The sequence below is a fragment of the Lutjanus erythropterus genome, chromosome 13 (assembly GCF_056507025.1).
Source record: "Lutjanus erythropterus isolate fLutEry1 chromosome 13, fLutEry1.hap2, whole genome shotgun sequence".
NCBI lineage: Eukaryota > Metazoa > Chordata > Actinopteri > Lutjaniformes > Lutjanidae > Lutjanus > Lutjanus erythropterus.
In genome coordinates, this window is record NC_139329.1 from 9,394,316 (window position 1) to 9,414,725 (window position 20,410).

At 38.9% G+C, this 20,410-nt stretch overlaps 1 protein-coding gene across 1 annotated transcript; it reads right to left on the reverse strand.

Annotated features, from left to right (window-relative positions):
* Positions 1 to 752: 752 nt before the first annotated feature.
* Positions 753 to 20,002, reverse strand: cracr2aa (calcium release activated channel regulator 2Aa). Its single transcript, XM_084734045.1, has 18 exons — positions 19,830 to 20,002; positions 15,513 to 15,913; positions 13,221 to 13,332; positions 12,930 to 13,119; positions 10,871 to 11,017; positions 10,131 to 10,221; positions 9,912 to 10,007; positions 8,070 to 8,257; positions 7,487 to 7,558; positions 6,380 to 6,425; positions 6,190 to 6,263; positions 5,713 to 6,055; positions 5,397 to 5,529; positions 3,782 to 3,863; positions 3,357 to 3,471; positions 2,941 to 3,042; positions 2,500 to 2,576; positions 753 to 1,532 (listed from the first exon to the last, which is right to left on the reverse strand). The coding sequence occupies exons 2-18, from the start codon at positions 15,723 to 15,725 to the stop codon at positions 1,445 to 1,447; spliced, it is 2,169 nt and encodes a 722-aa protein (XP_084590171.1). The 5' UTR covers positions 15,726 to 15,913; positions 19,830 to 20,002; the 3' UTR covers positions 753 to 1,444.
* Between the last annotated feature and the right edge of the window lie 408 nt (positions 20,003 to 20,410).

Sequence of the window (20,410 nt, forward strand, 5' to 3'; positions counted from 1 at the left end):
TGGCAGTAGTGAAGCACTATTTACTATAGTGCAATATCAAACAGTGAAATCTGAACTTTTTACCCAAACCTCCCATAACATATACAGATTACATTATTTATATTGAACATCTTATAGTGACACTATTTTCGTAAAATACTTGGCACAGTGGCAGTTTAAAGGGACCATGACCCAAAATCAAAAATACATATTTTTACTCTTACCTGTGCTTTTTATTCATCTAAATTGTTTTGACGTGAGTTGCACAGTTTTGGAGACATCAGCTGTAGAGATATAGGCCTTCATTCAAATATAATGGAACTAAATGGTACTTATCTTAATTAATTCATTCATTAAATAATAAAAAAAAAAATCAAAAGCAGTTCACATTTACAGAAATCATTACCTGGTTAGCGCTACAGGTCAGAAGAAAAATATGTATTTTGGATTTTGGGGTGAACCGTCCTATAAAGAGATATGAAATAAATATTTTCTGTACTAAACTTTGTTGGGGAAAAATAATGTTCTGTATCATTTTCCAGTTAAAAAAAATAAACAAAAAACTAAATGCTCAGGTAGCCTAACAACCTTCAGTACTGTAACAACAAAAACAGCACAGAGTTAGAGATTAATAAGAATAATGTACAGAATAAATAACACAAACATCTGTAAAATAAAAAAAACTATGGAATATGACAGCAATGCAACACATACTACATTTTAAGCTAATAGTGTTCAGTCTTTCCAAATTTAACAACACAATCATACAGTACTTTTGTTTAGTCAGGCAACAAACACAGCAGCACATTACATCTGTACTGTGCTGCTGTGTTGTTTTTACTCTGTCCACCAGGTGGAGACACTAACACCCGTGCAATGTCCTACAACGTGACACCACAACTAAACTTGTCCCTGAAGGGTGCATGAACACATCTCTGACCCTGTCAACTACTGAACACCAAAAGCTTCACTGAGGCAGTATTTACTGCAGGGCTGTTTGATAATGCATTTCATTTTACAGTTGTTCATGTTATTGTGTCCATGTTATGTTTGTTTACAGAAGATGAAGAACAGCTAAAAAATATCACACATAACACTGAATGAATATATTATTACGTAGAGTAAAAAGCCCACGTGTGGCTGATAAACTGCCTTAGGGGAAATAAATATTTGGGAGCTACAGTCAAACGCAGAGAAATATCCAACATTTAAAAAGTTAAAATCATAGTTTGACTTAGTTTGAAGTAAATTTGTTCAGTTGTTTTTAGATGTGCGAAACATGATATAGTATTTATTCTGGTGTTGGGTTTACTCAAAGTGCTACAAGGTGGAAGGAAGACAGTTGTGCTGACGTTCAGAATACAGTGTCCTCTGTGACATGTGTGGTCCCACCATCACATAGTTATGTTAGTAAAGGGTAGTGCTACTCGTTGAGTGTGTGTGTGTGTGTGTTGCTGTTTAACTGTTAGCAGCAGGATCTCTTCTTATCTGAAGGGCTGCTGACCAGTTGGACGGTCTTCTCCTTCTCTCTGTCCTCTTGCTCTTTCAGAGTTCTAGGACACATGATGAGGCAGAAACAAACTAATCAGTTCTGGCAGGACGCACTACTGTAAAGCTTTTTATATTTGCAACAGTGCATTGTGGGTATTCTGCACAGGAGTGTCAGTAATAGCGGACTTAGAGACAGTTTTGACAGAAATATAGATTAAATAAGGCCACGGTTGGATCAGATTACTTTGAAATGTAATTAGTTACACATTATATGGTTATTTTTGTAATTAGTGATGTAATCTAATCTGAATATTTTTTGGATTATTTCAAAATTAAACAATGAAAATATTGTTCCCTGTACTAAAAAACTGGATGCAGCCACATACATTTGAGTTCCACAAATATATATATATATACACACACACACACACACACATATATATATATATATATATATATATATATATATACACACATATATATACATATATATATATATATATATATATATATATATATATATATATATATATATATATATATATATATATATATATATATATATATGTGTGTATATATATGTATGTATATATGTTAAACATCTCAAAATATTTTCACTGCAAACTGAAGGAGCAACATGAAGCAATTCCAAAAGGGAGCTGGAGCTATAAAAACAGTCTGAATCAGTATTTCATCCATATTTAATCACTGGCATCCTCACACAGAAGAGGCAAATATGCTTTACACACTGACATTAACATTTGATTATGCATTGTGTTTGGTTTTCACTTCAGCTTTCAGTCCAGGGCTGGCTGATTAAAAAAAACAGTCCTTTGTGTGTCCAACACAAAACAAATGAACCATTTGGCTCTCTATGATATGCCTTGTTTCACTGCAGAAATAATCCCACTTTGAAAGCCGCTCAAGCGGACAGCTGCTCAGTAAAAATAATTAGTCACAACACAATTACTGTTTCTTTGTTTTTCTCTTGCATAAACTCACAAACAACAAAGGCCTATTTCTGCTCACCTGGCTAAATGAACCATGGACTCCACCACGTTGTGTCCGGAGCATGCACTGCACTCATAGAAAGTCATCTGGAAGTCCTGACAAAGAGGCAAGCGATGAGGATGGCACAAAAGAGAAATACTTGTGACTGAAGCAAGCGGCAAGTCTGAACACATTTCAACTTTTTGCACACTGATCATTGTATCATCATGTATCATCAGAAAAGTAACTTCTGCTCTAATAGCTGGAAAATCACAAAGAAAAACATTTCTCATGTAACAATATTAGCTCACATAGTCACCACAGAAACTACAGTACACACAACAGATTAAATGAATAAAAAACACAATAAAAAAAACCCTCAGAATCATACTGGAGTTGTTGGTGTGGACTGGTGGGTGAGAAACAGACACTGATTTGTCCACTAAAAACCTTGAGTTTGACATACAGAGCAGAACAGACCTTGGCTAGTCTTTCTCCCACTCCTTTCTGAACTTGTCTCTCCATCTCCTTGTCTGTTTTATTTCCCAAGAGCATGATGGGGATGTCCTCGCCTGCGCTCTCCTATGAAAAAAGAAAAAAAAAAAGAATATGGACTCAAAGAAACCTTGAGAAGGTTCTTTGTCTTTCATGGATTAGGCGACCAGATTCCCTGCTGCTACTGGCTCCCTAGTGGGAAACCAGCTAGTAGTGTACAGAAGCATGTAAACAAATTCAGGAACTGACCTCTATTTGTCCTGTATTTTCTGCATCATAATACTGTGAAAAATATACCCACTCTGTTTCCTTTAAAGGTGCTGCTGTATACAATACAACAAAAACAAAGACATTTGTTTGGCAGCTCTGTGTGCAGCACAGGGTGACTGTTACTGTCTTACCTTTACACTCGTCAGCCACTGTCTGACTGCTGTGAAGCTCTGCTCAGCTGTGATGTCATACATCACAACCACACCATCGGCCTTACGAAAGAATTGTTTTGTGATGCTTCGATACCTGCAGGAGGAGGAGAAGGAAGTAAACAAAAAGAGGAAATTTTGGGGGGGTTTTTCACTTGTGCTTCAAAAGTCCCTGAAAACTCCCTCTGGGCTTCACTTGTATTTAGACAACTTATAAAAAAATACAGGAATAATGTCTTCAAATGAGAACTTGTTGATGTGAATTAATTTCAAAACACTGATCAAAACCCTTTATCTTACAGTAAGTCTGTTACTGAATGAAGAGGGGAAAGTATGACAGAAGAATGGTAGTGTTTCAGTAGATTATAGGATCTATTTTCTTTTCAGCTCACGTGTTGATGCCTCACCTCTCCTGTCCTGCTGTATCCCACATCTGCAGTGCCACCTGGCTGTTGTCCACAGTTATTGTCTTAACACTGTAATCTATACCTGCACACGCAGACAGGAAATGTTAGTCAGCACATTCTGATTTATTACAATTATAAAATGATACACTTTAACATTGCAATTATCATTTAGACACTTTCATACACTGCACATTAGATGACAGAATTAATGCGTAACATTTCTACATCAGATGATGTTAACTTACATATTACATTTTGTGGAGCAAATTAAAGAGTTGAACAGAGTTGAACAACACAACTACACAGAGTAAATGACCATAAATGATTAAATGAGCCTGTGGTCATTTATATTCACTGTAGGACTGATATCAAGTTTTTTTTTTTTTTTTTTCAGCTGAGAAAGTAACCATTTAGATTCCAAATATGTGGTCAGATTAACCAAATAATGCCTATTTGGAAATGAACTGTTTGTAATGATATTTCTCTGGTGTCCCAGAATTGTCCAGGTCAACATATCTTTGCGGCCCAGATGTTATTTTTATTGTCCTCAGGACAAGACATCCCTAATTTCAAGGGCTGGCCTTGACAGCAGTCTTGCAGCACTTTTCTTTCATTGCTGAACTGAACATCAATGTGCTCAGCCTCAAAACAAAATGATGATGTTTGCAAGACCAAAACATGATGCTTTTATACTTGAATTAATTTCTCATATTGGCCTTGAGAGAGTGTGTCACCTTGTTTCATTAGATTATACACTGCCTCACCAAAAAAAAAAAAAAAAGAAAAAGTCACCACCTGGATTTAAGTAAGCAAACTGGTAAGAGCTTTCCATTGGATAATTACTGCAGTTATTCATATTTCAGCTGGTTATTTAACCCTAACTAATGCAGTGAGTAGCTTCTCATTTCTTAAACAACCATGTCTGCAGACATATCCTGTGGTCATAGAAAAGATTTACAGAGGTAGAATGTGTGACTGTTTTTTTGGCCAGGCAGTGAACTCAGGCAACAAATAAACATACATATAAAACTGCTTTAAAATATCCTAAATATTATTTGATTTTTTAAAATCATATGTGTGTTTCCTGTATCCTTCTTGGCCAAAAAAAAGCTTTCCTCTAGGACCCCCTCGAAAATGAGATGCTACATCTCAAGGGGCTATCCTTCAATAAATTGAAATTCAAATTCTGTCCTGTTTTGTTGAGGTATTGGTTGAAATTTAAAAAATAGAACTGTTGTACACTCGGTCGAATTGGATGTGTGCTATCATTCACCTTTTGTTGCCCTTCTTCAGTTTGTCTCTTGTTTGAAGTGATTAAAAGTGTTCAGATATTACATTATATTGACATTATTGAGAGTGGTACTGTACAGCACAGTAAGGAGACCACAGCATACAATCTAATAAGAATCTCCAGCAATAATGATGAGCCAAATCACAAGTTCACAACAGTCTTAGAGTCTGTCCTCTCACTGCTGACACTGCAGCATTGTTGAAATCAACAGCTCCATTCAAGTGCTTTGTAAGCAAACACATTCAGTGTCTGAGGTCAACCACAGGGCCGGGTATTTCTCACAGGAACTGACAAGTGTGCAATATGCAGCTATGTTGTACGTACCCACAGTGGCAGAGGTGCCAGGGTGGAAGGAGTCATCGCAAAACCGTCTGAGGAGCGATGTCTTTCCAACACTTGAGTTCCCCACCAGGACGATCTTGAAGAGGCGGTCGGGCGGCGAGGGGCCACCTTCGTCCTGAAGAATCAGGAAGTATGGCAGCAGAGATTAAAGGAAAGAACTCAAACAATTAGTTAAATGGCTGATTCCTCTTTGTGTAAGGGAGTAACATAAAGTCGCAGAGAAATTCAACATATATGTCTCATTTGTATCACTACTTCCTGCTTTACATACAATATCACTCCATGTCCACATGCTTACATTTATACTGGTCTCTTTGCCTACAGGCTGACCCCTCGGAGATGTGGGGGTTTCCCTTTTTTCCACAGCTCCCTTGGACTTTTGCTGCTGTGTAGAGGACACAGGCGGGTAAATATCGCTCATCATCAGGTCTATATTCTCCTGCCTGTCTGAGGCTTCCTCTCCTTCGCTGCACTCCTGCAGTGGGCCTTGGGTCTGACAGTCATTCTGGAGCAGGTGTGGGAGGTGGTCCTCCTCGATGGAGATGATCCTCTGGAGGTGCCCTCTTTTCTCCGCTGTGTGAGGGCATGACCCGTTAGCTAAGTTTTGCCTCACAGAACTGGTGGTCAGCTCCTCATCCTCACTGCAGATACAGGGTAGCATTAATAACAACAATGCAGATCCAACACATTTGATGACACAACAACAGAACATTTACTGTACAAACTGTGACTAGTGTTCCATTTGACACAATCTTGACAAATACATTGTCTTTACCTTTTGAAGATATTTGTGTGTCTCACAACATTGATTAAAGGCCTCTGCGTCAAACCTGGTGATTTCTTTGGTTTCTGCAGACATAAAACATCAAGTTTTTTATTCATATTGCAGCATGAGATCAGAGTTCAGGTGGCTATTCTGGGCTCTGGTGATCACTCTTCTTTTAATATTTAAAAAGAGGACTTGCCTGATTCCAAATGTCCTTTTCATCCCGTAAATGTTTGTTCATTTCCCTGGATACAAGAAAGAAATGAGGATATTAAAGACAGAGTGAACTTTTACACAATTTTATCAGCAGACCAGCCTTTTACACAATTGTTTGATGTGCTGTCAGACCACGAGAAGTCTGAAACATCCTGCTTTCCACCAGGTATATAGGAAAAAGTCTTTCCTTAGCTATTCATGATATGTCAGTTGAATCCCAGGACCACAATCTCTATCGGTGACAGTAGAGGCCTGTAGAACAAGCTGCTCCCAGATAGAAATTATTAAAACTAACTGACAGAGAAGTCCAACATTTCTGAAAGGAGCTTAAAATGCTTGACAAGTCTTCCATCCAAATATGTTTTGAAGCTTAAAAACTAATCAGTCCTGCTTTGCTCTGTGATAGAGAACTACAAATAGAATCATTAACTGAGGTGTTATAAATTAGTTTGGGCTGAGTAGTACTGTTTTGTTATATGAACAACATTTTCACTCAAGGGAAACTACTGATGTGAAAATAGACACCATTTTTCAAAAAGAGTACTGACTTTTCAGATTTTTCAGTTGTTAACTTATGAGTGAACTCTGCTAAAAAAAATTACCAAATCACAAGACAAATGTCTATGTTAGAGTTGTCACAATATCATATTTCCACTACATGATTACTGCGGCCAAAAGAGTTCAATATAAAATGGTATCACAGTATCTATTGAAAATCCTGGGGGGGCACTGCAATCAGTCATATTCATCCTTGTCTGTTTATAGTGTGGTTTTTTCTACTTCTTGCAAATGAACTCAAAATCCAAGTGTAGGGAGGTGGAGAAATGAAGGTGGTGGACGAAAGCAGAAAATAACAATTACACTTAATGGCTAGTGAAAAAGTATTTATTTAGGAGTTGTTCGGGGAGGAAGACAAAGTGAGAATGGAGAGAAACTGAAATGATTTAAGAGCATACAGTGTGTTTAAGAGGTCATCAAAGTCATCATCAAGACCAGTATATCATGACAACCCTAATCCATGACATAATTCTGGACTGTGATTATTGTTTCTCAAGTGTGGGCCAGTGCAGCTGAACGTCTAGATCTGTACCTCAAAAGGTCCAGTTGTTTGAGGAGGCTCGCTCGCTCTCGGTGCAGTCCCTCAGTCAGTCTGTATATTTCCCTGTGTTGAACAACAATGCATCCTTTATTACAAATACTCTACAACCAAACCATGCTGTGCTTACACTTTATTAAAAACTATGACCCTGAGAAAAGAAAAGCGAAATGAGAATGAGTGCGTATAGCACAGACACCTTGTCTACTGTCTACTGTCTTCAAGACACAGGATCACTGAATCTGACACATAATCCTCTGTTTATAAAAGGATGTAGATGCACAGTACATGAGAGAAACATCAGCTGAATCATCTTAATGAGCAAGATATAGAGAATTATTGTAGGTTAAAGTAATTCAACTACCTGTCGTCTGTCAGCATTACTATGTAAATCACCTTAATACTTTTACAGCTTGATGACAGACATCCAAATTTGTAAACATCAGTCAGCACATAATAAAAAAGTCAACTCTTGCTCGCTGACAGTATAAACTGTGTATGAAGTATATACCATGAGACAGAAATAAGGGCTTGTGCTACAAAGCAGTCTGAGTAAGTAAGATTAGCCACAACTCACATCTCCTTCTCCTCATGAAGCCGTGAGGACTGCTCCTGCAGCACACCCAGCTGCTCCTGTGCCAAGATCAGCTCCTGGCTGACGTGATCCAGCTCCCGTGCTAACTCGTCATTCGTCTGCTTCAGCTTCACGTTCTCCACCTTGGTCACATGTTGTTCACTGTGAAGCTCCTGGCACTGAAGCTCCAACTGGAGGTAAACGAAAGAGATACTTTGAGAGTTCTTTGGTTCAAATGAAATGTCGTGGCGCTCCACGCAAGGATCAGGCCCATTTAATGAGGCAGCACTGGCCCTTCATTAAATATTATCAAATTATGCGTATTATTCAATAATCATCCCTACAGTCAGCCAGTATTATTCACATGTATTAATAAGGTCCTCGTTAATTACATTCACATGAATACAATCTGTAACACTTAAAATAAGTTTATTAATTTACAGTCCCTGTTTTTAGGTAAGTAAAACGGTTGTATACATGCACACAATCTATTCAAAACATTGTACTCTCAGCTCTAAAAATGCATGGCTGCAACGATCAACAATAATGATAGCCCGCTTGCCTGGGGCATGTAAAATGCCAAATCTGGCTAGTAAATTTAGCAACTCACTTGCCCAGCTGGGCACATGATGAAAAAGAATTTAAAATAAAAAAGAAAATGCTGTTTTGCAGCCTGTCAAATATGGAGATTTCCTGTTTTTTTTCTGTTTATTATCTTATCAAACAAAATATCTGTGGGTTTCAGACTGACGAAACAAGACATTTACAGACATCATCTCAGACTATGAGAAACTGGATGGATAAAACAATTTGTACAGGGGTAAGTAAAACATTTGACTTTGAGCAGGTAGATTTCTGACCCACTTGCCCACCCAGGCAAGTGAAAAGAAACATTATTAGTGAACCCTGCGCTGTTAAATGTACAGTGACCTGACGGCATGAAGCGAAGATACAGTCCCTTCAAACAGCTGTCTGTCTTGAAATTATTTCTAGCGGCCTGTTTTTGTAACATGAATTACATTAACATACACAATAATGAACACAACCACACAAAATGTTTTTGAAGCTGTGTCAGCCTTTATACCACTATCTGGACTGTATGGAAGACTGCTCTCCATAAAAAGGAAAACTTGGTAAAGGGCTGACATATTAATTAGAGGGGCTAAGGAGCTGTGAAGAGAAGAAAAGTCCTTGTTGGCATGACCAGAATGAATTTCAGTTTACTAATTAGCCTTAAAAGCCTGAGTGCAAGTCTGTAAACGGAGGAGTGACAGAACCTATTAACATCTAACAGTGTCTATCATCACAAGCTGCTGTTGCCGCTGCAGAAGAAACTTGCTGAAGAAGCATTGATTAGATTGCATTTGATAAAACTGACAAATAAACAACTCCATATAACTGAGTGCTAAAAGAAGGTTAATGCTGCTGTGCAGATCTGCTCTTTTACGATAGGGAATGAGTTTGCCAATCAATAGCTTTCTGTATTTATAGCATTCTGTTATCTGTCATTTTGTTTAAAGTTTAGTTTATGTGTAAGTATACTACTAGTAGTAACTATAGAATAACTATAGAAAAACTTTGACAGTTGCAGTCTCAGTCTCAGTCTCTCCAACACTAGTCCATTGATGGGCATTGACTCAAGCAATTTTTATATGTAACAATATCATAAAATTACAGGGTGCAGTATAAAATCTTAAAATCAGTCCCTATAATAATTGGAAGCCTTCTACTTTCCCTGTGCGATAACTGAAGTGAGAGTGTGTGTGTGTTCACAGACTCTGTGGGAATACTGCATTGCACCCTGGGGGAAAAGACGTTAGCTACTTCACACACAGTCACCCTTACCCTTCTCTGTTTCTGAAAGAGCTGTTCCAGCTCCTTCTCCTTACTGGACAGCTGCAGCTCCATGTCTTGACTGCGAGACAGAAACCGCTCATAGTCCTTCATGTAGGGATAAAACAGGGAGGCAAAAAGAAGATGTTGATGAGGAACAAGATTTATTGTATTTGATAGAACTAACAACAAAGAGAAAATAATGGCTTAACGTCACTAATAGGTTTGTACCTGCAGCACAATCCTGTCTTTTTCGCTTTTTATTTGCTGCTCCATTTCCTCATACAGACGCTGGATCTCATTATCATGTGTTGCTGCTTTCCTGTATGGACAAAGTTCAGATGTGTTCATGTGCTGTGTACAGTATGTACCTCACAATATGGATGTGAAACAACTAGATCAACGCACTGTGACTCACAAAGTATAGTTCTGAATGCCCCGCTTGATACGTCAGAAGAAATAACAGATCTATGAAAGTTATTATTAGAGCACAAAGCGTAACAATGACATGACTGCATGGAAACAAATGGCAACCTCCTGGGTGGAAAAGCGAAGCCAATATATAAGAGCCAAAAACTGTACTTTATTGGCCACTTGAGGCTGGCTCCAAAAATGAGTCAATTCCCATAGAGCCCCATACTAAAATGCCAAACTTTACATAAACATGTTTATAGCCTGGTGCAAAAAACATTTTTGGTCTTCATGGCTGATGTCCCCAGTCATACCAACCGTACAGGGGTAAAATGTTAAATAACTCACTCATCACGGATGATCTGTCCACTAAGTATTTTACTGTCTACGCAGGGAAACAGCTTCTTTCAAAGATGGGCACACACTATTTAGGGAGCTACTTCACAGCTCAGGTAAATGCTCCTTAGTGGGAATTTCAAAATGTAATAAATGCGTAATAACCTCAGAACTGTCTACTTTGTCTGATAATCAAATGTACAAATATGTCACCTGCCCCTGACCTTTTGAGAGCACTCTCCATCTCCCTCTTCTCCTGGTTGGCCTCTATGATCTGGGATGTCACTCTGGCCAGGAAGTCCTCAAAATTGGATAAAAGGTGTGGTTCATCCCGGCGCAGCTGGGCCCACAAACCGCGCACCTCAGCAGGGCTGATGGGGTAGAGGGGAAGTGCAGGATTGAAGTAATTTCATGAGGTTTCACAAGAAATTCACTATTTTTTTAGGAGACAAATAGAAATAATGTGGCAAGGACATGGATGAAAATTCTAGCATAGCAACAATTCAGCATAATCACATTCAGTACATGGTGACGGCAGCTCAGGCACCTGATCATAGTGACTTTAAGCAGAACATGATGTTCTTTGCCTTGAAAAATACATTTTTTATTACAGGAAAAATGCTTTTGTGTGCTCCAAGGTCTGCAAACCAATTCACTGACAAGAAAGCCAAAATAAAACACAGAATAGAAACACTGATTGAGTATTGAGATTTGCATTAAAATGAGTTTACTGAATCCTATGATGATGGAAAAATAATTACGTAATTATGTTTCCACAAGAAAGCGTATCATGTTCCTGTAAGTTATGATAAGGTAGGGAAAGTCAAACAAATCCCTGGAAGAGTTTTCAACTGCTGCAAACAGTTTTCCTTAAACTCTGGTCAGCATCAATATGAGTTAGTGCTGCACAGACTGATCTGATCTAAAATTTCGAGCTGACCAGGTAGCCGGAAGCCAACAGGATGTGTAAATCTGGCATCCACCTCCACTACTGTTTACTTTTATTGAGCTGGAGTTATTTGTTAAAGGTGAGTCTGGTCATGCATTTCATAAGATCATGTCATTAGATAACAAAGGAAAGTGTAAACAGACCTCAATAGAGTTACTGATGACCAGTTAATATTGTGTGAGATATCAACACAGAGGAAGTTAACTTTAACATTAAAGGGATAGTTTGGATTATTTAATGTGGGGTTGTATGAGGTACTTACCTATAGTCAGTGTATTACTTACAGTAGATGCCACTTGGCACGTCCCCAGTTGGGAGATGCAGAGGTTAAGCAATGTACTGCTGTTGACAGTGTCAACAGTGTCAGTGTTTTTGGTAACTTAAAAACCTGACAGGAAGCCGCTGTTATATAATCCAAATGTTGCTTTCTCCAAACCAAACTCCATGGATGAAATCAGTCATATTAGCTTGCAAAACACCCAAGTTGCTGGGCTGCTTGCTGCATCGATCTGTTCATTTGTTCGTGTTATTGTGTGACTTCAGTGATTCAAAACTATCCTTTCAAAACACAGAAGTCACACAATAACTTAAACAAACTAACAGATTGAAGCAGTGGTAGACCAGCTATTCCTGTGTTCTGCAAGGTAAAATGACTGATTTCACCTGTGTGGTTTGGTTGGTTTGGTGAAAGTGAAATTTGGCTCATTTAATAGCGGTTTCCCATCAGAAAGGTCTGTCTAACAGCAAGTTAAAACAATATTTTTAAATATAGCATACACTGAAACTGATTTTTAAGTGGCCTTTTTTTAAGTGGCTAAAATACCTTTTGTTGTTGACCGCGTCCACAGCAGTTCATTAATTAGCTGCCATGCTGGTGCCCCTCTCTCCAATCTGGAGGCATGCTGACCAGAATCTACTGCATCTAATACACTGACTATGGATAAGTACCTCATATTACCCACCTTAAAATAATCCAAACTATCCCTTTAATGATTCAAACAGGTTTGTGAAGCCTTTTTAAGTATGGCTCTGGAAGTGAAGCTCTTTATGTTTAATGCTAAGTTTCTCTGTTTCAACACAATCCTGTTAAACAGACTTGAATATCTAAGCACAGAGACAGAGCACAGAAGCACAGATTGCACAGAGAGGGAGCACAGGAACAGCTTTGCTTGAGAGTGGAAACTTCCAACTCTTGTTTAGTTTGCACAGCTGATTGTAGTCTCAGGCTAAATCACTTGAAACAGAGTGTAGACTCACAGGAGGGGTTAACAAAGCAGGCAAAGATATGAAGTATACCTAACAACAAACACTGTAATCACAAGCACAGCACTTACTCTTCAAAGACACTGTTGGCTCCGAGGCTCTCCATAAGCATGCTAAAGTGTTTCTCCTCTTCCTCGTCGTCTCCTCTTGCCAGGTTCTCCTCCCACCGGGTCTGGTACAGGACCTCTGTCGGGCTCTTACAGGGGCTTTTCTCCTCCATGCTGTCTTCTACAGGAACCTTTTGGCCGAATAAAAACTCACCTACAAAAATCAAGAGCTTAAGCGCACAATCAGAACATTACACTACGGCTACTGGTGATACAAGTAACACTGTTTTAAGCAGAAACAGACTGGAAACGTACTAAAGCCGGAGGAGAACTCGTCGAGCGTAAGGTATCCATTGCCGTCGGAATCAAGGGTGTCAAAAACGTTCTCCAGCTCCTCCGCACTGAGAGGGAGACCGCCGTGCAGCCTCTATTTAACAAGACACAAAACACAGCTGCTATTGCCAAGAACAAAGCCTCAAGGACATTAACTATGCTGTAGCTATAACAACTGCTACTTTGGACTAAGGACAGTTATTTGTGCTGTGACTATTGTGGTAATGAAGCAGTTGATGATTCTTCTCCAGATATTTTTACCAGTCAAAAAAAGACTAAATTAGCCCTAACAACACAGGATGTAAGTTTCCAAATAACCTCTTTCTCATTCTTATTTTAACCAGAAAATGTTTAATAGAAATGCATCATCTTCAGTAACACAGTGCCTCGCACTCATACAGTTTAAAGGGATTATTAAATACGGCGTTGTATGAGGTACTTGTCGATAGTTCAAGTATATGTTGTATTTAGAATATTATTCCCATTTTGCTGTCAGACAGACTTTTCGGATGGTAAACTGCTGTTAAATAAGTTGAATATCGCTCCCTGCAAACCTACTAAACTCCATAGCAGAACACAGAAGTTGCTGGTCTACCACTGCCTTGATTTATTAGTTAGCATGTGTATTGTTTTGTGACTTTGGTGAATCTGAACAATCCTTTTTAAACACTTTAGTCACACCATAACACAAACAAACTAACAAATCGAGGCAACAGTAGTCCAGCATCTTCCGTGTTCCGTGAGATAAAATTCTTGGAATTACTTGCCTATGGAGTTTGACGGGTTTAGAGAGGGCAATATTTGGCTTACATAACAACAATTTCCCATTAGAAAAGGCAAAGTAAAGCTGAATACTGATTTTCTTTTAGGTAGACCTTTTTTTAAGTGGTTAAAATGTTGTTGCTGACTCTGTTTACAGCAGTACATTGCTTAGCTTCCTTGCTGGTGACCCTCTCTACTTTTCTAATTTGAGAGTGTGTCAACTATCTTCTACTGTAGGTAATACACTGACTATGGATAAGTGTCTCATCCAACCTCATGTCATAATCCAGACTATCTCTTTAAAACATGAACACCTGGGATCATCCCAGTGCAGCTGCATACCTCCATGATTACCCACTGGGCAGCTCCACCAGAACAGAAGTTTGCTCGCTAAGAGCTTTATAAGAGAATATATTTGACTATTTGAGAAAGGAGTAGTGGGACATGACAAAGTGAGAACCTCCCAAACAAACCCTCTGACCATGACAGTAACTGCTGGACCATGTACAAGAAAAGCCAACACAGCCACACCTCTGTAAGCAGCTTGGTTTTTATGCGTGTTTACACTGCTGCAAATGTTGACCGAGGCCACCTATACAATCCAGGGGAGGGAGAGGGAACGGGTAGCATCTGTGCAAGAGATCAGCTGTTCTTGTAAAGGGTGTTATCAGGGCAGAACATATCCCTCATGTCAGCAAACAGGAGAATTGTAAAGCTAAGCATGTTGGCAGTCATGGTGTGAAACGTACTTTTAGTGAGAATATTGTGACAAAAGAGTGCATTTAAATGTAAGCAGTACCACTTATTTAGCTTGTTAGATGATCTACAATCTTCAAGAGATGGATGGAAAGTCTATAACAAACATATGTATATATACAGTATGAATACTGCTTTAAATACAGATTGTACTCATTAGTACAGATGGTAAATAGAAGTGGGAAGGACAGGACCACAGTCCTGCTCACCATCTAATTTCCACCCCATTATCATAAACGCCTGATCAAAGGTTCCCCTCTATGTATTTATGCTCCTCGGAGCGAGAGCCTACAAGTGCTTCATCAAAGGATTAGACGCGGCAGGGATGAATAACCAAGGGGCAAGTGAATCTGCACAATAATGTGAGTGGAGGAGTTGCATGACAAAGCTTCCGCGTGGCTCTCTGTGTCTCACATCTCTTTTATGTCCCTTTGAATAAGGTGCACATGTCCTCTCCATGTCCTGTTCAGCATCAATAATGAGCACACAGACTGTTCCTGCATTTTACGCTCATTCTGGATGAATAAGGACTTGTTATCTCTAAAAATGATGGAGTTGTGAATGTGCTGTCCTGTGCACTGTTGGAAATTTGGTCCACACGGTGCTACTTTGTCAATCAGAGGTCTCCACAAGTGATTAAAGTTAGTAATAGTATGTTTCTATTGTTTTTTGCTGACATTATTTCAGTTACTTTTATGCAACAAAACTACTTTAAAAGCTCAGTCACACTGGTCACTCTTGTATCAGCAATCTCACCTGCATGTCGCGTCGGGTGATGAAGCCCTTGTTCTCGATGTCACACATCTGGAAGAACTCATGGGTTTTCTCCAGGATAGTGTTTTGTCCCACGTCCCCATTCTCACATTTACCAGTCTCTTCGCCACCGCTTCCTTGCCTCCGCCACGCAGGTCGGCCCCCCGTGGCGGTGGCAGCGCTGGTGAGGGCGCAAGGAGCGGTAAAAGCTGCCATGGTGTTTGAGAGAGTCTGCTGATACGAGAGCGTTTCTCGCGTCCTTCACATGAGCCAGGTGGAGACGGAGGTGAGGAGGGAAGAGATCCTGGAGAAGTCGAGCTTCAGGCTGCTCTACGGCAGAGGCTCTCACCAATGTCACAGATTGTCATCTCTTAGCAACCGCCTCTTTAATAAGTCGATGAAACCTAGGAGAGAGACGGGAGGAGAGTCTTCAGTTAAATAAGTGCAGCCTCTTGTCCAATGAAAAGAGTTACAAATACTAGGCTATTACTGCATCAAAAACATGTTACTGTACAAAAGCATAAAGTCTGTAAAATGGAGCTCTGTTTGAACCCAATAAAGTCAGAAAGAGACTTGAATAAAGTACATATCACTATCGTTTTAGCACATTTATAACTCAATAACACCTGTGCATTAAAAGAATACTTAAGGGCACCTCAGTTCATTTTTTAATTAAGCATACATTCAAAATAAAATAAGAAACAACCTGCAGGTTTCATTAATGTTATTTCTGCCTTTCTTTCACACATATTATCAGTCTGATTTTAAATCTACTGTGCACGTACACCTAAATCAGCCGCCGCTCCTCTCCCATACTTCAGAGACGATGACCCTTGCTGAGACTAATGTCATCTGACAGGTAAACCCAGAACTGAAAAGTAAGTTGTGGTATGACAAGTTGGGTCCTGTCTTCCTGGAAATATTGACTGACACAACTCCCTCACTGGTGGGTTTCATGCAGCCTACAGTTCTATGTGCACTGGTTTGGAAGACTGCCTTTCACAGGCTGCTGTGAGCTGGCTGCGTTGATTCATGAACACAGACGTCAGACGGTGTTTGTGTGTGTGTTGACCCAGGCAAATGTAGATGTGTGGGACTGGTATAAGACAAACAGACAGGATACAGACGCGCGTGTCGGCAGGTAGAAGGACAGAAGCGAGCACAGGATCAGACATAATACACACACAGACAGACGCACACAAACACATATTTGACCTTCTAACTTTTGTTCATAAAGCTCACTGAAGAATATTAAACACATTTCTAAACCCAGTTCCAGAACAGTGAGGAAACAAATAAAAAAAGAAAATAAACACAGAATCCTTTTCAACCTATGTTAAATTGAACACAGTATAAAGACAAGATATTTAGTGTTTAAACTGATAAACTTAATTTTTTTGTAAATATACACTCATTCTGAATTTGATGGTTGCACAACACATCAAAAAAGTCACGACATGGGTGTGTTTACCAATGTTACATCATCTTTTCTTTTAACAATACACAATAAGCGTTTGAGGACACTAATTGTTGAAGTTTTGAGAGCAAATTTCTTTCCCATTCTTGCTTGACATAAAAATTCAGGTGCTCAACAGTCAGGGTCACTGTTGTTGTATTTTGCATGTCATAATGCACCACACATTTTCAATGGGAGACAGGACTGGACTGCAGGAAGGGCAGTCCAGTAACTAACTCATACTATGAAGGTATGCTGTAACTTCAAGATGTATCTTTACAGATGTGACAGTTACCCATGATGCCATGAGCACTAACAGACCCCCATAAGATCATAAACGTTGGCTTTTGAACTTTGTGCTGATAACAATCAGGATGGTCTTTTTCCTCTTTAGCCCAGAACAAAATATGCGTGATTTCCAAAAACAATTTGAAATGTGGGCTCATGAGTCATTTTTTTCACTTTGCATCAGTCAATGTCAGACGAGCTCTGGCCCCAGAGAAGTAAGTGACATTTCTGGATGTTGTTGATTTATGGCGTTCTTTTTGCATGGTCGCGTCTTAACTTTCATTTGTAGATGCAGCAACAAACTGTGTTTACCAACAGTGGTTTTCCACGGTGCTCCTGAGCCCATGTAGCCATCTTTAATACAATCATGTATGAGTGTATGTTTACTAAAATCAATAAAGTTTATCACTTTAGACATTAAATATCTTTGTCCTGTATTCAGTTGAATACAAAACATGTGTAAATCATTGCCTTCTGTTGTTATTTACATTTTACACAGCGTCCCAGTTTTTTGGAAGTTGGGATTTGCTATCTAAATATGATTTTATGCTTTGTATCTCTCACTCACATGTAGCTATATCAACAATAAAATAAACATTTAAAAATGATTTGTGCTTATTAGAATGTGGTTTTCAGACAAGCGACTGAAACTGGTGCAAATATTTCGTTCCTCTCAGCATTTCTACAAAATTACCATGGTCTTTATGAAATATGTGCAAATACTTAACATGTTATGCTTAGAGGTTTGAGCCAAAATAATGTGTAACATGACAAACCTCACGAGGAAAGTCACCAGCGCACAGTGAGTGACAGACAAAGCTGAAGCATGAGAGAGGAAATAAGAAAGGGAACTAAGGTGAATTGCTGTTTGGAAACAGCGATGTAGTGTTCTTGTCCACAGGCAGGAGATAAGACATACTAACATTGTGTAATCTTTACAGACTATCCTGTTGGCTGGAAGCCAAGGAAAGTTTTACGGCTCTTTTGTTAAAACTTTGTGAGTTCAGACAGGTAGCCAGTGATACAGAGTAGAAGAATATCAGACAAGAAGAATATTCAGATGGAAAAGACATTTTGTATAGAGATGGTCCTCATCTGGCACATGACCAAACTCTAAATTGACTTCATTCCAATCAACTATAAAGTTTAAGTAATAAAATAATATTTGTACTTAAACTTAACTACTTTTCATGTTCCCTGACACTTGTAAAAGCTGGAGCTTACTGTTTTGCATACAGTTATCTTATCTGTTTTAGAGTTTGACACGCAACAGCTGTTAGAGCCACAGCACATACTACTGGCTGAGCAATAAGCTCAAGTTGAAAGTAAAACTGTGTATTATGCAACACAAATTAAATAAAACGCTTAAAATGAATGGTGTAGTCCATCTCTTTAAATTGATGATCATGTCGACAGATTATCGTGCACCTTTAGTCCTAAATAATCACTACATTCAACAAGAAGAGATACAGTGTGTTGGACATGAGTTTCTCTCGTCTACCCGAATACAGAGGATGCACAGAGCTCTTAAGTTACATTTTGAGCAGGCACTAGCGTTGTGGTCAGGACCACAGAGAGATTCATTTAGTTTGTGGTCAGAATGGGTTTCTGCAAAAGAGGCTGCTTTTGTTTTTTTCCCACAACTTAAAAAAGGTCACAAAAAATGATTTAAAAAAGCTTATCAATGAGCCTGTCAACTTTCAGTGTGATACCGTGGCACAAATAGAGATATGCCTTCTGCTATTAATATACAAATATATGGCTTATAGAAGAAATAACTGAAAACTACTGTGTAGGCCTAGCTGTGATATGTCACTGGGCCACATTTATTTCCAGAAAACAGCCATTATGTGTAGATGTGCCCCAATGAAATAAATAGATTTAAGGCGTCTATGATAATATATGACAATCTTACTTGAGGAAGAAATATTGGGGACAGTTTTGCAGTAGGGCTGCACAATTAATCACAACTGAAATAAAATTGCAATATGGCCAAGTACAATATGCATATCACAGAACCAAATAGATTTAGCAAATCGTGCAGCCCTGTTTTGCATCATGCTGCTTGTTTCTGTTTTCTTTTGTATTTGTCCTCCTAAAAGTAATATTTTAAGAACACAAGAAATCTGAACAAGTTGTTCCAAGATTAACCAAATATGTGTCTGACCGTGTCCGTCTTTTTTAGTAACAAAGCAGCCAAATTAAAAACGTACCCCACTTCCTGGAAAGAGGTCACGGCCATCTCTACGTATAACAACAATGAATCATCCGTCACAGGTTCCAGTTTGACAAAACACGTGTAACAAGATAAAAAAACGGCCACTTCCTTCTCTATTCACAGTTTCTCACACTGAAACTTCCTGTGACAAATAAAGTCTCCTTGACAATAATATGTTACTAAATGTTTTACACAAATTTAAACGTCAGCTGGGAGGGACTTCCCTATAACTTAACATCTCTAGTTGAATTAACAGCAGCAGTAAAGAGCAGCCCGTCTGCTTAATGAAGCTAAAGTGTCCATTGGTATAAAGTTGGGTTTGTTAGTGAAGTGTTAGGAACAAAAGTTAGTTACATACCAGTGAATGCAAAGTGAAATTCAGCTTGGAGGAATTCATTGACTCTGTGTTCAGTATCAGCCTTATCCGCTTTAGGTGCACCTCACTGTTAACAAGGCACCGGAATGTGACTGCAGCTCTGAGTGGCCAAACTTTGGGGGAGGGACTTCAACTAAGTCGTCGTTGGTAACCATAGCAAAACTAACAAGGAAGTGCGCGCTGGAAGAAGAAAGGCTTTCCCTTCTCTCTCTCTCTTCTTACTCGTGTCAGTAGCAAACATTCATCATCACAGAAAAAAAAAGTTTAAATACCGTATCGATAATCTTAGACTTCAAAATTAATTGGTGGAGCTTTCGTGTTATGGATATCTTAAATTAAATGTGTATTTATACACTCAACAAAAGTAGAAACATTTGTCTCTGCTCCCATTTTTCATGAGTTGAAAAAGTTCTAAGACCTCTTCTGTGCACGCAAAAGTTTAACTTCTCTCAAATTTTGTTCACAAAATCAAAATAAGAGGCACCTCTAAACGCACAATTTTTCTCAGTCATTTATTTATTTGTTTATTTAAAAAGGATCCCCATTAGCTGGTGCCCGTGACA